Raw genomic sequence first — 15651 nt, 5'->3', positions numbered from 1 at the left:
TAGCATGAACTATAAAACTGACTCTTTTGAATTTTTGTTTTCATGCTTTACCAATGAACATTGAGCCCAGCAGGACTTCCAACTTTATGGAAGCACGTCAGGTGTGAGTATTTGTGTGCTTGGACCGGAGCCTACTATATCCACAGGCGCCGGCACGACCACAATTGGTATCAGGAGTGGGATAGAGCGCCTCCTGCTGGACATTTGGAGAATTGTTGAAAAAAAAATTTTGTTGATATTATTGGAGGAAAAAAAAAAAAAAAAAAAAGTTTTGGACTTTGGCTAATTTGTTGTGTTAGCTTGTTGTTTTAGTTTATTGTTTTGGTTCCTGTGCGGGTGTGCCCAGTATCCAGAGTCGTACGACGGGGAGTACAGAGGGAACACGCGACCAGAAGGATCCAAGTGTGCCGGTCGTGAGCCTGAGTCGGAGGAGGACCTCAACACTGATAAGAGGACAAAAACGCAGTAAGCGACTGGGGGCCAAGGAGGCCTAAAAACAAAAGGCGTAGACTCACCTGTCTCTCTGGTAAGGTACTTGACCAGGGGGGGTGAGGGAGATTGGCTACCTCAGTAAAAAGTATCGCACTTGGGTTGGTCTTTCTCTTTGTTTCTGTTTCAGGCCGGGGAGCAGATGGACCAGCAACAACTGATGGCGTTCCTGGCAGCGGAGAGACAGAAACAAAGCGAAGACCTACAGGCTGTACTCAAGGCGACCCAGGACTTATGGGAGCACAGCCAGGAACAAGCCAGGCAGCAGCACAATGAACTTGTGATGGCTATGGGTGAGCAGACCAAGCTATTAGCTCAGCTGCTACAGTGCTCATTCCCAAGTACAGCCGGTGGACCAGTCCAGAGACTGATAACAGAAAGGACTACTTCCTTACAGGCCCCTGAAGAAAGTAAGGAACAGGCCCGGGGGGATAGGAATACGGGATCCCAAGGTCAGACCCAGGAAACGGGGTGGTCCAAGCCCAGGGAGGTCTCACGGGAGAGGCTACGGTGTTTCTGCTGTGGGAAAGAGGGGCATACACAAAGATTCTGTAAAAAGAAAAGAGATTTTGTGTACGCCCGGGGACTAGCGGACAAGCACCCTAGGGAATACCGGGTAAAAGTCCAAGTAGAGAACAAAGAAGTATCGGCACTGGTGGATACAGGAGCCGAGCAATCGGTGATCTCAGGGCAATTGTGGAAACGGTTAGGGGGAAGCCCAAGCCCAGGACTGGAGAAGGTTCCCATAACATGTGTCCATGGGAAGTCCTACGAATACCCTCTCAAACAGTTGAACCTCCAGTATAAGGGAATAAAAATGAAGTTGTCTGTGGCCGTGGTAGAAGCGGTACCCTACTCATTGATATTGGGTCGGGACTGGCTTGTACAGGCTCAGACAGGGGGGTTCAAGGGCTGTGAAAGACAGGGAGGATATGTGTGGGGAACTTCAGTGGATCGAGGAAGGGTGGTAGGAACTGCCCAAGCACGTGAATCACGAGCGCAGAAACCAAAGCAGTGGAAGCCTATGATTAGGTGGGCCCCACTGTCGGAGCAGGCCAGGGCTCCCACACGGGCATACCTTAGAGCTGCAGGTTATGACCTATATGCGGCTCATGACCAAGTTGTCCCAGCTAGGGGAAGGGCCCTGATAAATACCGACATTCAAGTGTCGCCCCCGCCAGGTGCTTACCTTAGGGTGGCGCCAAGATCAGGGTTAGCCTTAAAACACTCCATAGATGTGGCTGCGGGAGTAATCGACCCTGACTTTAGAGGGAACTTGGCAGTGGTACTGGTTAACCAGGGGGATACCGAATACAGTGTCCAACCCGGGGATCCCATCGCTCAGATGGTGTGCGAGCGAATTTGGCACGCCAGGTTGGAGCAACGGGTGAGACTCCCAGATACAGAAAGGGGAGAACAGGGATTTGGGTCCACAGGGGTGAAGACACTGGAAATAGGAACACCCTCAGTCTTAAGTCTCCACCCAAAGGAAGGGATTGAGACCGCTAAGCTGGCCTTCCTGGATGCTGAAATACTTAAATTAAGAGATGAGTTGTCAGCAGCCAGAAAGGATTGGGAGGTAAAAGGGAAAGCTCAAGCAATAACCAAGGATCAAGCTTGGGCGGATCAGGTGGACAGGAATAGGCAGCAGGCTAGGGATGAAAGCACTGCCCAATTCCAGAGGGAGGCGGAGAAACTGACTAACCTCATAGATCAGGTGAATTCCCAGCTCAAGGTGGTCCAAGAGCAAGTTAGGGAAAGTCAGACGCAACAACAAGTGATACAAAATAGTGTCAGGGAAATTAAGGATACTTGCGGTGAGCTAACCACCAGAACTGACACAACAGAAGGTTGGTTGGCGAAACAGAAGCTGCAGGAAGAGCAAATAGAACAACACGCTCAACATTTTGAAAAGGTTCTGGATACATTTAAAGATATGGACCAGGACCTTGAGGAAGTGAGACAGCAGTTGGAAAACATGCAGAAAGGAGAATTGGGTGGTATAACTCAGGTGATAGCTGCATTGGCTCAGAGGGTGGATGGTTTGGAAGGGGCCAAGAGTCAGGTTGATGAGGCTGTAGGGAAACCATATCAGCCACCGATCTTGAGATGGCCCGAGGACTTTGAAGACCCCGATCCACCAACCTTAGAGCTAGCAAAAAAAGGTAATAAACCAAGGAGACGTTACTAACGTCAGGTCCTGTTTGCCCAGAGGACATGGCCAGACTTTAGGACAAGGTAGGATGATGACCCTCTTTTCCTTAAATCAAAGGACGGTCATCATTTTTAGGGTGAGGGTATGTCACACCCCTAGCCTTAAAGCTCGGTTTGTGCCAGGCAGGGGTTTGTCTAAACCTATTACAACTGTCAGGAGGGCTGATCAAGGTAACAAGCCAGAGGGAAAGAATAGGGAAGATGGTTCATTTCCCTTTAAATCTCAGGTAGCTGAGCTCCAGGGTGTGAAAGATGCTGAATGTAACAGCCTGGAACAGCCTGAGAACACTCCCTCCTCTCCTGCCAACTCTCAGCTGCAAAAGCTGATTGCTGCTCCTGGGAGAGTTAGGAAAAAGCTGCAGGCTGGCCCTCCCCCTCAGAGAACTGGGCGTGCCCGGCTGAACGTAATAGAAGCTGCTCTGAGGGGAAGGAAGTCAGTCTGCCCTGAGCCTGCTCAGGAAGGAGGTATCCAGGACAATGCTCCTGATCCTCACAGCTCTGCTGATGTGGAAATGCTAGAGTTTGATACTGACCCTGAGACTAACCAGCCAGCAGAGCTTGAATTTATGGATTGCCAGGAATCTGCAGTTTGTCCTGAAGGTATGCCTATGGAAGAATAATAGGATACATGTTTGTGAAACTTTTGGTTTTTTCTTCCAGCTCAGGTGAGCAAATTGTTTGGATTGCTTCACAGCAGCTGTGTACACTTGAGGGAAGAAAGAGAGCAGTGCTGCACTTCTCCCTTTAGGGGAATTTTTGAAAAGAAAAAACGTTTTTTCTTTAAGTGAAGAAATCTGCTCTGTTAAGTTTACTTTTGTGTTTGAATGCTAAAGAATGAGGAAGTAAGTGTGGGGAGAATCCACTGTACAACTGGATGGGATTGTGGGGCCATTTGGGCATTCTGTGTTAACAGATATTTTTGGTGGATTCGCTTACTCCCCTCCCCCACCAACTCCTTTGGAGCTGGCTGGGGCCAAGCCTATGTTCCTCTCAGGCTTGGATACAGCACTACAGGCAGTGCTAATAGCATTCTTGCTAACTGTCTCTCTTTTTGAAGATAGCAGTATTGTTTTGAAGATTTATCTTGGCCACTGATGACAAACGTTTTTTGTAAAGTGTTTTGGTTACTTACCTGCATGGAGAGGAGAGCTGAGACATACTGTTTTTCATCAACTCTGATTTTGTTTTGAAGTATTTGTATTGGTGACTTGGAGTACAGACTGAAGGGAAGTTGGCTCCCAATATAAGCGCCAATAAAAGTGACTTGTAGCATGAACTATAAAACTGACTCTTTTGAATTTTTGTTTTCATGCTTTACCAATGAACATTGAGCCCAGCAGGACTTCCAACTTTATGGAAGCACGTCAGGTGTGAGTATTTGTGTGCTTGGACCGGAGCCTACTATATCCACAGGCGCCGGCACGACCACAATATACACCTTCAATATCAACTGGGCCAAAGGCAAAACCAAACCAGAATCCCAAAGCTTAACCTACGAATCACATACATGTCGGCCCCCTCCAAATTCTGGAATAAAACAGACGCTACAATCCAAGATTGTGACTTAATCTCACAATGGTGCGATATAAGTACAACCAACCAACCAGGAGGGAGATTTTGGGGAGGGGGGGCATAGCGTCTGATAATCTCAGTGTGATAATATAGGAGCTAGAGCCAGAGGGATCCAGGGATGGAAGGAGGAGAGGATTATCCTCGACACAGGATGTCTGTGAGGTCTAACCTGCAATACCAAAAAGGAAAGAGATGAGACCAGCACTTTCTGCTCTTGCCTTTGAAACGGCTTCTTTCCACCTGCCAAGTCTCCCATCCCAGCCATAAAGCCTTTTCTCTCTGTACTCCACCTTCACCTACAGCTGCAGCTTTCAAAGCCAAGAGGTAACTTTCTGAATTCTGTACTACAAACTCTTTCTAAATTAGCATTTGCTGCTGCTACTACTAGTATTGAACATTTCTATACTGCTGAAAGGATCACGCAGTGCTGTACCTTTGACATGTAATAGATGGTCCCTGTTCCGAAGAGCTTACAATCTAGTTTGGACAGACTGACAGGACATATAGGGGTTGGGGAGTTCTTTGGCTCCCGGTTTATTTTAGAATTCAATTTAAATGCGCTTGTATTTCTTTTAAAATTCTACATGGTATCTTTAATCCATTTATTCCTTTATTTTGGAACCTTTACCGATTCTCCAACAATTTAAACTCTCCCTTCCTTCTAAAAAAGGGATTAAAGGAGTCAAGATCTTCAGTCAATCTTTGGTCTTTAAACTCTCAACTCTGGAATGATCTCCCCTTTTTTTTTTTTTTTTAAGGAGTTCCAGTTCATTTCAATTTTTCCATAAATCTTTAAAAACTACCCTAACTAATTATTTGGAAATTTTGCTATTATCTTCTATTTATCATTTGTAAATCAATCCCTGTTTATTTAATTTCTGTAAACCGAGTCGAGCCTTTTCAGAATGATGACTCGATATACAAAGTTAAGCTGTAGTTTAGTTTAATTTAATGATAGGAAGACAGGTCATTTTAGGAATTTTAGGAATTTAGGAGTTAGGAATTCCTCAGAAAAGGGACCAGAGACTTCTTGTGTGTGCTGATGTGCCAGAGGTTAAACTAGCTGGATATTAGAACTGTCCCGGTGGGCTCACAGTCTGGGGCAGTGGAAGATTAAGTGACTTGCCCAGGGTGCAGTGTGGATTTGAACCCACAACCACTGCGCCACTCTAGAAATCAAAATGTAGCAAAAGTGAGCCAAGTCTAGGACAATGAAGCCATTGTGACATCACTGATGAGGTTGGCTCTTATTGGTGGAATGATGCATTATGACATCAGGGAAAAGGACTGGGACTTGTATACCACCTTCTTGTAAGCTCAAAGTCTATTTAATGGACCTGGGGCAGTGGAGGACTAAGTGACTTGCCCAGGGTGGATTTGAACCCACAACCTCAGGGTGCCGAGGCTGGAGCTTTAACCACTGCGCCACTCTAGAAATCAAAATGTAGCAAAAGTGAGCCAAGTCTAGGACAATGAAGCCATTGTGACATCACTGATGAGGTTGGCTCTTATTGGTGGAATGAGGCATTATGACATCAGGGAAAGGGAATGGGACTTGTATACCACCTTTTTGTAGGCTCACAGTCTAATGTACCAGGGCAGTGGAGGATTAATTGACTTGCCCAGGGTCACAAGGAGCAAGCGCAGGGTTTGAATCCATAACTTCAGGGTGCTCTAACCCCTATGCCACCCTCTCCTCATAGCATAAATGGTTGCCCCTAATCTGAGGTGCAGCTATGCCAACATATATTCTATAATGGCATCTTGGTGTACAGATGGGATTTCAGAATTGGGGCCCATTTTGTAGACCTTCTTCCTAGGTGCTGGTCTCACCCTCACCCTCTTTTGTAGCCCAGGAGTATCATTATTATTTAGGTATTTATATACCGCCTATCAAGGTGATCTAAGCGGTTTACAATCAGGCACTCAAGCATTTTCCCTAACTGTCCCAGTGGGCTCACAATCTTTCTAACGTACCTAGGGGCAATGCTGGCCTTTTTTTGGTTCTGTCCTATTATAAATTGTATTTCTCCCCCCCCCTTTCCCGCTTGTATATATGCGTTTTCTATTGTTTGCATCTTAGTTATGTTACATTACATTGGTGTCGTCTTTTCCGCCAATACCTTTCAGTTCTAGGCGGTTTATAAAAGAATTGGCGTGGGCATTCCCAGGGAGATTACGAGGTTGATAGTTGGAAAATGCATTCGGATCTGGGGAGTCGGGAAGGTTTAGTAACAGCGGGATCTGGATAGCCCCTGCCGCCCCCTAAACATACCCACCCTTTACTTATCCAACCAACTAATAAAACAACACACAATAATATGGAACATAGCCGCAGCTCTTTATTAATCCACAATATTAAATAAATTAACTTTGCATATATTAACATCATTAACACAATGACCTCAAATGAACAACATCAGCAAGCTCCTCCCAAGCTACCCAGTGCAAACATCAACATTTGCCCCCGACCCCGCCACAAACAGGGGTGGCATGACCTCATGCCCCTTTAACCCGGGTCACCTGACCCCAAGGCACGGCTCCCAGCCGGCCCACCGCTCATCGCCGGATGAGCCCCAGCACTCTGTAGCTCGGAGACCTGCCACAGGCCTGTACCCTACCGTCCCCCCTCCCCCCCAAGAAAAAGAGCTGCGACTACTACCAGGTACGAAGGAACCTTTCACAAATGGTCGCAAAATCATCCAGCAAAAGGTCCCAGCCCACCGCCGACAAATGAACACCATCACATCCACCCACTCATGCAAGATCTGCCACCCGCCATGACCCACAACCCCATTTTCCTACTTGCCTATTAAGCTTAGCCAAGCCCCGTCTCCAACGCCGAGACGCCATACACCGGGGGCGGGGCACAATATCGGACCACGCCAGCAAAACACCAGGGAACCAATCGAGCACAACCCGCAAATCATCTTTCATTCTATTAACCAAGTCCTTCCCCGGACAGTCATCCACATCATTCCCCTCCCCCCCAAATGCAGCAGAAGAATATCCGGATGCCGACTCCGAAACCGCAAATCCTCCAGTAACAGCAGCAGCTGACTCCAATGCATCCCACGCTGTCCCCACCATGAAACACGGAGTCCAGGATGACCCAAACCAAGATGACGCCCTCCAGGGCGGATACTCGCACGTTCAGTAGCCCAGTGAACAAATGAATGGCCCACAATCCAAAGAGAATAAGAAGGGCGTCTAGAAACTGAAAGAAAACAACAATAGCAAAAACACTCATCAGAATGACCCACCCTGCAAAAATTCCCCTCCCCCATTAAGGAGCACCCTGCCCAGAACTCCCCCCCCCCTGAGATCCTGAACCCCCATGTCGAATATAGCCCCGGAAAGCATCCGAAACCCAGCGACCCATTCTCTGAATGCCCTCACCAGACATACCAGCCAAACTAGCACTTGTGGCTGCCCTAATCCGGAAGGAATGGGTCCCGAAATCTGCCGGATTCTCCCCACACCACACCAAGGCTAAACTCAGAACAGCTCGAAATTGATAGCGCATAAGAGGAGAACCCGACTCATGAACAAACAAAATCTCCGCGCCCGCAGGACGAACAGCACTATACGCACGCATCCGGGCCACCGGACATGAACAATAGCCAGACACTGCGTGAAGAACAACCCAGTGCCCAAGACCACACTGATCCGCCTTGAAACTCGCAATGTACAGCCGTAAGACCGAGTCCTGTAAGCGCACATGCTGAAACAGAAGACCCCGAGGGCCCGCCGGTGAAGATGGGCATACCACCAGCTCACTGACACGCAGCGCTCCGAAAAAGGCAATAGAGAAAGCCGTCTGAAACAAACAGGCTTCAAATGGCGAACTGCCCACCTCCGGTAACACAGACAACAAACGGAGGAGCAGCTCATGCGTAATCGGCATCCGCAAGTCACGAGAGCGAGGAAGCACACGACCCATGGCCCGCAGCAAGCGCTGGACCAGAAAACCAGAAACAGGGCAAGCCCAACCCAGGGCCCTACAGAAAAATGTAAACCCTGCCCAGCGCCCACAAACAACACCCCTGGAAACTCGAGCCTGAAAAGAGGACGGCAACGAAATCCTCCAACAAGGATTCGGCCACATCACCCAGGCACCACTGCCCCGGCCGCGGGCACTGTTCCCTCTAAGCTGAGCAGGAGTCCTCCACCCACAGTCTCACCAATAGAGGGTGCTGTTTTACTGTCACATTTTTCAATTGTGAGGGACAGGCAAGTTCTGCAGGACTCCAGGGAACATACCTGTCCTTAGCGACTGAAAATATTCCACCCCCTAGTGGTAGCAATGCAGCTGGAGGACACCTGCTCAGCTTAGAGGGAACAACCCTGCAGAATAGTGAGACCAATTGGAAGCTGCTACCGACAGACGGAGCATCTCCCAGATTCCTTCCCGCCCAGGCTCCACAAATGCACTGGCGTCGGCGAACCTTCTGTCCGAGCTCCTGGCGCCAACCGACAAAACTGCAAAAAAAATTGAAACGAGACAAAGCGTCAGCAATGCCATTCCGCAAGCCCGGAACATGTCGCACTCGGATAAACAAATTCAACTGCACGCAGTGCAAGACTAACTCCCGCATGAGCGCGTTTGCTGCCAGACAGCGAGCCGCCTGCCGGTTAACAACCTCCATCACTCCCAAATTGTTACACCAAAACACGACGCGTCAATCCCGCAAGGCATCCGACCAGAGCTCACAAGCAACAACGAGAGGGAACAATTCCAACAAAGTAATATTCTTAGTGATGCCAGACTGGACCCACTCGTCTGGCCAATGCTCAGCGCACCAGTCACTACCACAGAACAGGCCGAAACACCCCCCCCCCCCCCCCAGCCACATCTGAAAAAAGCTCCAAATCGACACTGGACACCTCAGGCACCAACATAGGAACAGTCCCGTTGAATTCATGGAGAAAAACTGACCACATACGAAGATCAGCTCTCACACTCGCCGGAAGACGCAAAAAAATGCCGTCGAAGCCTGCTAACCTCCAAGAAAAGGCCCTGCCCATAGGCAACACCCTACAAGCAAACTTAAGGGAACCCAACAAGGACTGCACCGTATGCAAAGTGGACTTCGGTGCCGACATCACCTATTCAATGAGACCGAGCAATTGACATACCTTCTCCGCAGGAAGACGGGTAACCATAGCTTGGATTTCTTGTGACCCCTTCTATGAGCCCTACCCTCCAAAAGCCGGGAAATATCCAAGCACGACCGCCACCAAATCTTCCGCCGTAACTCCCATGGAACCTTTTCCCAAAGCTCGGTAAGTGCCACCAACGCAGGCGCACCCCGCACCTCCCCAGGAGGAACCTCCCCTCTCCCCCTATGGAAGACTCCAAACCCCTCGGACGATCCGCAGCCGAAGAGGACGAATCCGACGAGGAACACCCGGACGACGAAGAAGACGACCCCTTATGCCTCCGACGACGCTTCTTGCGCCGCGCCCTCCCCTCCCCAGCAACCTGAGCAGGTGCCTTGTTACCCGGAGTAGATTATCCCGGAACTCCAACAGGTGCTCCCGAGACACCATGAGCAGCAGTCACCACAGCCGAAGAAGTACTGGAATCCTATAAGTCACGTCATGTGTTCTTTTAATATACCCTGGTATTGTTTAGCATCTCTAATTTTAATTTGTTTTTATGATATTTTTCATTTGATTAAGCGGTATAAAAATTTTAAAATGAATTTGGAACTATTTTGTACTGTTGGTAGTTGTTTTGATATGTTGGCCGGGCAATAGACTTTAATATTTAATATTTTAGTTTTCTACACTGCTTAGACAAGTTTTTATAAGCGTTAAATCAAATTTTAAATGAAAGTTGACACTTGCCCAGGGTCACAAGGCGCACCATTCCATCACATCACATGCAGGTTCTACTGGGCCAACCCCTGTGGCCCAGGTCTAATCCCAGATCTGCCTGACTTGGATCAAGTCACTTCTTTGCTTTCGGATGGGCCCTGGGTGAACGGAATTGAATCTCGAATCAGTCTCCCAGTCGTCTAGTGTTAATCACACTCCAGTGTATTCCCATTTGTTTTCGGGTTTTCAGTTTACATTTCACAGAGTTCTGAAATGTTTGTGTTCTTTGATCAAAGTCTGCTGTGTTTTGACATCACTGGTGCAGACATGTAATTGTGATGAATCAGGCATATGTTTATACCACTTCCTGTCTCCCTTTCCTTCCTAGGGACAGTAAGCAATGTGATTCCAGCTCCATCGAAGTTAAATGAGACAGCGCACTGCCAGGTTATCCAGAGGAGCAAAAGAACGGTCTTACTGGGTCAAACCAACGGTCCATCAAGCCCAGTAGCCCATTCTCGCGGTGGCCAATCCAGGTCCCTAGTACCTGGCCAAGTAGCAACATTCCAGAATCTCAAAGAATAAGAAGATTCCGGAACCCCAATGAGAACAACATTCCAGAGCTGAGATTGTGATGTCATAATGCCTCATTCCACAGTACCCAAAGCCAACCTCAGCAGTGATGTCACAATGGTTTGATTGTCCTATACTTGGCTCACGTAAGAACATAAGAATAGCGATTCTGGGTCAGACCAATGGTCCATCAAGCCCAGTAGCCCATTCTCACGGTGGCCAATCCAGGTCCCTAGTACCTGGCCAAAACCCAAGCAGTAGTAACATTCCAGCATCTCAAAGAATAGCAAGATTCCGGAACCTCAATGAGAGCAACATTCCTGAGCTGAGATTGTGATGTCATAATGCCTCATTCCACAGAGCCTCAGAGCCAACCTCATCAGTGATGTCACAATGGCTTGATTGTTCTAAACTTGGCACACATAAGAACATAAGAATAGCCATACTGGGTCAGATCAATGGTCCATCAAGCCCAGTAGCCCATCCACATAGTGGACAATCCAGGTCATTAATACCTGGCAAAACCCAAAGAGAAGCAAACCTTTGGTGCCCCTAATTACAAATTCTCCTGTGTACAGTAGAACATGTGACACCGTAAAATAATCAACCAATCTTTTATTTGTGACTAGAGATGTGCATTCATTTACAAAGACGTTTCCTGTGTTGTTTCATGTTATTTTTAACCTGAAATGGCAGGGAAAAAAATGTGAAATGTTGTTCTTGTTTTCCTACGTCATTAATAGTCTGCATTATTGTTCAAATAGCCTCATAATCTAACTTCTATCCGAAATAATGGAGGGTGAAGAAACTTGTCCAAGGTTCAAGGAGTATTGGTGGGATTTGAACTCTAGTTTCCCTGGCTCTCAGCCTGCTCACTAACTACAGAGCCAGTAGAAGCAGACAAAAGTAACTCTTCAGAGACATATAGCATAGTACAAAATACTAATAAATATACATGGAAGGGCATTTTCAATAAGACATCTAAGTCCAAGGTGGAGAAATGACCATTTTCGAAACCTGCTTCACTGCAAAACATCCATTTTTTTTTTTTTTTTAATTGCCTACTTGGACATCCAACTTTGTTCACCATTTCCAACCACAAAACCGTCCAAGTTCAAAATGTCCAAATCCAGACCATTAGGACGTGGGAGGGGGACAGCATTGCAATGGATTGGCCACACAGACATGCCAGCAGGGTAGTGGGACACCTTAGAGGGCACTGCTGTGAACTTCACATAAAGGGTGCCAGAAGTACATCTCACATAACCCCTCCAAAGCTTTCCCAAAACCTACCACCTCAATAGCCCTTATGGCTGCAGGTTGGCACCTATATGGCTGTATAGTAAGATTTTGGTGGGCTCACACTTTCCACAATAAATGTAATTGTTAGAGTGGCTTATGGGCCTGGGACACCTCTCTAAGGCTCACTAGCCCTCTCACCAGGCTACTGAAGACCCCTGTGTGATGCTCTGTGAGGATTTCCCATACCAGGTGCTGCTGATCCCCTTTCCATTGCAAATGCAAGCAGCGTCTCACTTCCGGCTCACCACACAATTGGACCCCTGAAGAAGACTTTTTGTCGAAACACGGACCGTGTTGGGTCCTGTATCCCTAGCGGACTTTAAGGCTCTTGTGTGGATGAATTTATTTTATGTGGATGGAATTATTTTATGTGGATGATTTCAGTGGATCTTTGGAACTTTGACACTTTCAAATAAAGTCCATTAGGAACATCGTCACTCCACAGAGTTCTTTTATGTTTTCTCTGGATTTTCTTCTTTGTGGATATTTTGGGGTCAATTCCTTTTGTTTTTTGCTACTTATGATTTCAAAGTGTTTGAGGCTTGCGCACATGAGGGCGGAGCTTAGGCATTGGTGGAATGAGGCATTATGACATCACAGTCTGAGCTCTAGAATGTTGCAAACACAAGCAGTGTCTCACTTCCGGCTCACCACACAATTGTTTCCCATATATTCACCTTTATAGGACCCCCAGGGACCCCTGAAGAAGACTTTTTGTCAAAACGCGGACCGTGTTGGGTCCTGTATCCCTAGCGGACTAGGTCCTTTAAGGCTCTTATGTGGATGAATTTATTTTATGTGGATGATTTCAGTGTACCTTTGGAACTTTGACACTTTCAAATAAAGTCCATTTAGGAACATCGTCACTCCACAGAGTTGTTTTTTTTTTTTGTTTTCTCTGGATTTTCTTCTTTGTGGATATTTTGGGGTCAATTCCTTTTGGGTTTTTTTTTTTGGTTTGCTGCTGATCTAGAGACAGGTATGTACTGTTTTATTCAGATTTTTGTGGGGGTGGGGGGTAGGAGGGAGTCAGTGACCACTGGGGTCATAACATAATCCTTCCAGTGGCCATTTGGTCTTGTTAGCACTTTGACACTTTTAAAACAGATTTAACTCAGAACGTCTAAGTTCATCCAGGACAGGGATCTCAAAGTCCCTCCTTGAGGGCCGCAAAACCCGACTGGATTGTGGTCCTCAAGGAGGGACTTTGAGACCCCTGATCTAGGACATTTTGGGAAAAGGTTCGATTATTACTCACATTTACTTCCCTTTATTAGGATTATTACTTACAGAAGGGTCCCATCCAATTTCTCTTCCCTTCTCTCGTTTCTATAGGCCAGGTATAGGCAATTCCGGTCCTCGAGAGCTGGAGCCAGGTCAGGTTTTCAGGATTTCCACAATAAGTACGCATGAGATAGATTTGCATCTTAAGGAGGCAGTGCATGCAAATCCATCTCATACATATTCATGGTGGAGATCCTGAAAACCTGACCTGGCTCTGGCTCTCGAGGACCGGAATTGCCTACCCCTGCTATAGGCTATGTAGTTCTACCCCTCTTCCCTAGTGTACCAGTAGGTTAGTTTGTTCTATCGTTCGTGCCCCTCAGATTTTACTTTTTAATATAAATTTACTTGTACTCCGCTTAGAAATTCGATAAGCGGAATATCAAATTTTTTATAAAACTTGAAACTTGCAGGACGTCCAAGTCTAAGCATCCCAAAGCCAGCCCAGAACACGCTTCTTTAGTTTTAGACGTACAGTGGATAGGACGCCTCGCAAGATGTCCAGAAAGACAGTTTCAAAAACCAGCACTTGGATATTTGCTAAGAAAAATGTCCAAGTGCCGATTTATGCTGTGTTTTTTTGGGATTTCGTAGTGTTATGAAAATGCCCCTAATGGTGTAATATTTGGATCTCCTTTTCGTTAGGATGTGCTATAGTCAGAAATGAAATAGAAATTATCGATAACTTTTACTAAAAACAGGGCACCTGGGTTTTCTAATCCCCCCCCCCCGGTCCATAAGATCTTCCCTTTAACTTTCTAATGATGCTGGGGTTCCCCACCCCCACACATGACAGACAATTCCCAGTTACTCCTGGCCACTGGTCCTATATTTCAAATTGGTGCTGGTTGACCTGAGGCCAGTGCTATTTTTAAGTAGCATTGGGGATTGTTCTTTTCCCTGGGCGAGAACCCTAGCATCTTGGGTAACTGGGGGGGGGGGGGGAGTGAGGTGAGAGAAGGCCCTGAGGATGAGCTATTTTTGAACCAGGTGACTAAGTTTTGGTCACAGAGCATGCTATTCTAAAAAGGCATACTAAAAAAAACCCAGAACAAAACAAAAGCAAAATAAAATTAAGGTCGCCAACTGGATCCAGATTCACAGAACAGGGTTGATCCAGTCCTAGGTTTACCCTGTTGCATGCAGGGACATGTAGTTCTGATTTTCCCATTGCAATCCTAAAGAAAACCCAGACTGCAGGTCCCAGCATGCACTAGGATAAAACCGAGGCTGAATCAACCTTGTCCTAAGAATTTGGATCCAGTTGGCCTTAAATAAAATACCCCTGCCAATGGAACAAAACTGAAAACATAGCCATATACCCACCCCCTCTACTAAGAGAAAACACTGAAAATTTCCATGGTTTGAGGAAAAATGTCCAGTGCCCCTGCTGATCAAGGATGCCAACTGGACAGGGTTGATCCAGTCCTAGGTTTACCCCGGTGACAGGTCAAAAACGCGCAAGACAATCGCGCGCAGACAAAATCGCGCAGACAAATCAGCGCTAAGACAATTCAGCGCAAGACAAGTAAGTGCAAAGACAATTCAGCGTAAGACATTTGAGCGCAAGACAATTGAGCGCAGCGACAACTCAGCGCAAGTCTTGCGCTCAGTTGTCCCGCTCGTGCACATTTCGGAAAATAAGTTGTGCTCAATTGTCTTGCGCTCAAATGTCTCACGCTCGGTTGTCTTTGCGCTCACTTGTCTTAACGCTCAATTGCCTTCCGCTCATTTGTCTCGCGCTCGGTTGCTGTGCGATTGGCTTGCGCGCAATTGTCTATGAACCGTTTACCCCATTGCATGCCTGAAGAAAACCCAGACTACAGGTCCCAGCATGCACTGGGATAAAACCAGGGCTGGATCAACCTTGTCCTACGAATTTGGACGAAAAGTGAAGCATGGACAGGAGATACCAGTCAGGGGTGGGGAGCTGTTTTTTAAAAGATTCCAGATCCAAAAACACTTCTTAAACCTAGTGCAAATAAATGCCCTCCGTAATAGGACAGTGTTTCCAGACTCTAATGTGCTGTAACAAAGGAAAATCAAACATGGAGTCCATTTACCCAGCAAGCGCTTGAGGACAGTTGCAACTGGGAACACCTGTTTGGCTTCTAACTCTTGCCCACACGTTACTGGAAATGGCATACAGGGCCAGGGACTATGGCAACTCGAAAACCTTTTGAAGGTTCCTCTTTAAAGCAGATTACAGGTTATCATGCAATGCCTGGCTCTGATTCATGCGATGAATGCTCTGTCCTATAAGTACAGGGGCTGCCTCATTACAGTATTATCTCTCTCAGTAGAAGCAGCAATTTTAAGATCCTGAAGAGCTGCCCTTCAAAGCAACGGGTGTAAGAGTTATGTTCTGCTGGAGGCTCTTGATCAGAAAATCAC

At 47.0% G+C, this 15651-nt stretch overlaps 1 protein-coding gene across 1 annotated transcript; it reads left to right on the top strand.

The window, feature by feature from the left end:
• The first annotated feature begins 203 nt into the window (after nt 1–203).
• LOC117352667 lies at nt 204–10661 on the top strand. Its single transcript, XM_033929246.1, has 2 exons — nt 204–3303; nt 10487–10661. Exon 1 carries the CDS (start codon nt 632–634, stop codon nt 2678–2680), a length of 2049 nt encoding a protein of 682 aa, XP_033785137.1. The 5' UTR covers nt 204–631; the 3' UTR covers nt 2681–3303; nt 10487–10661.
• The last annotated feature ends 4990 nt before the right edge of the window (nt 10662–15651 follow it).

Source organism: Geotrypetes seraphini, chromosome 1 (genome assembly GCF_902459505.1).
Source record: "Geotrypetes seraphini chromosome 1, aGeoSer1.1, whole genome shotgun sequence".
Classification (NCBI taxonomy): Eukaryota; Metazoa; Chordata; class Amphibia; order Gymnophiona; family Dermophiidae; genus Geotrypetes; species Geotrypetes seraphini.
This window is presented reverse-complemented; position numbering and strand designations above follow the sequence as displayed.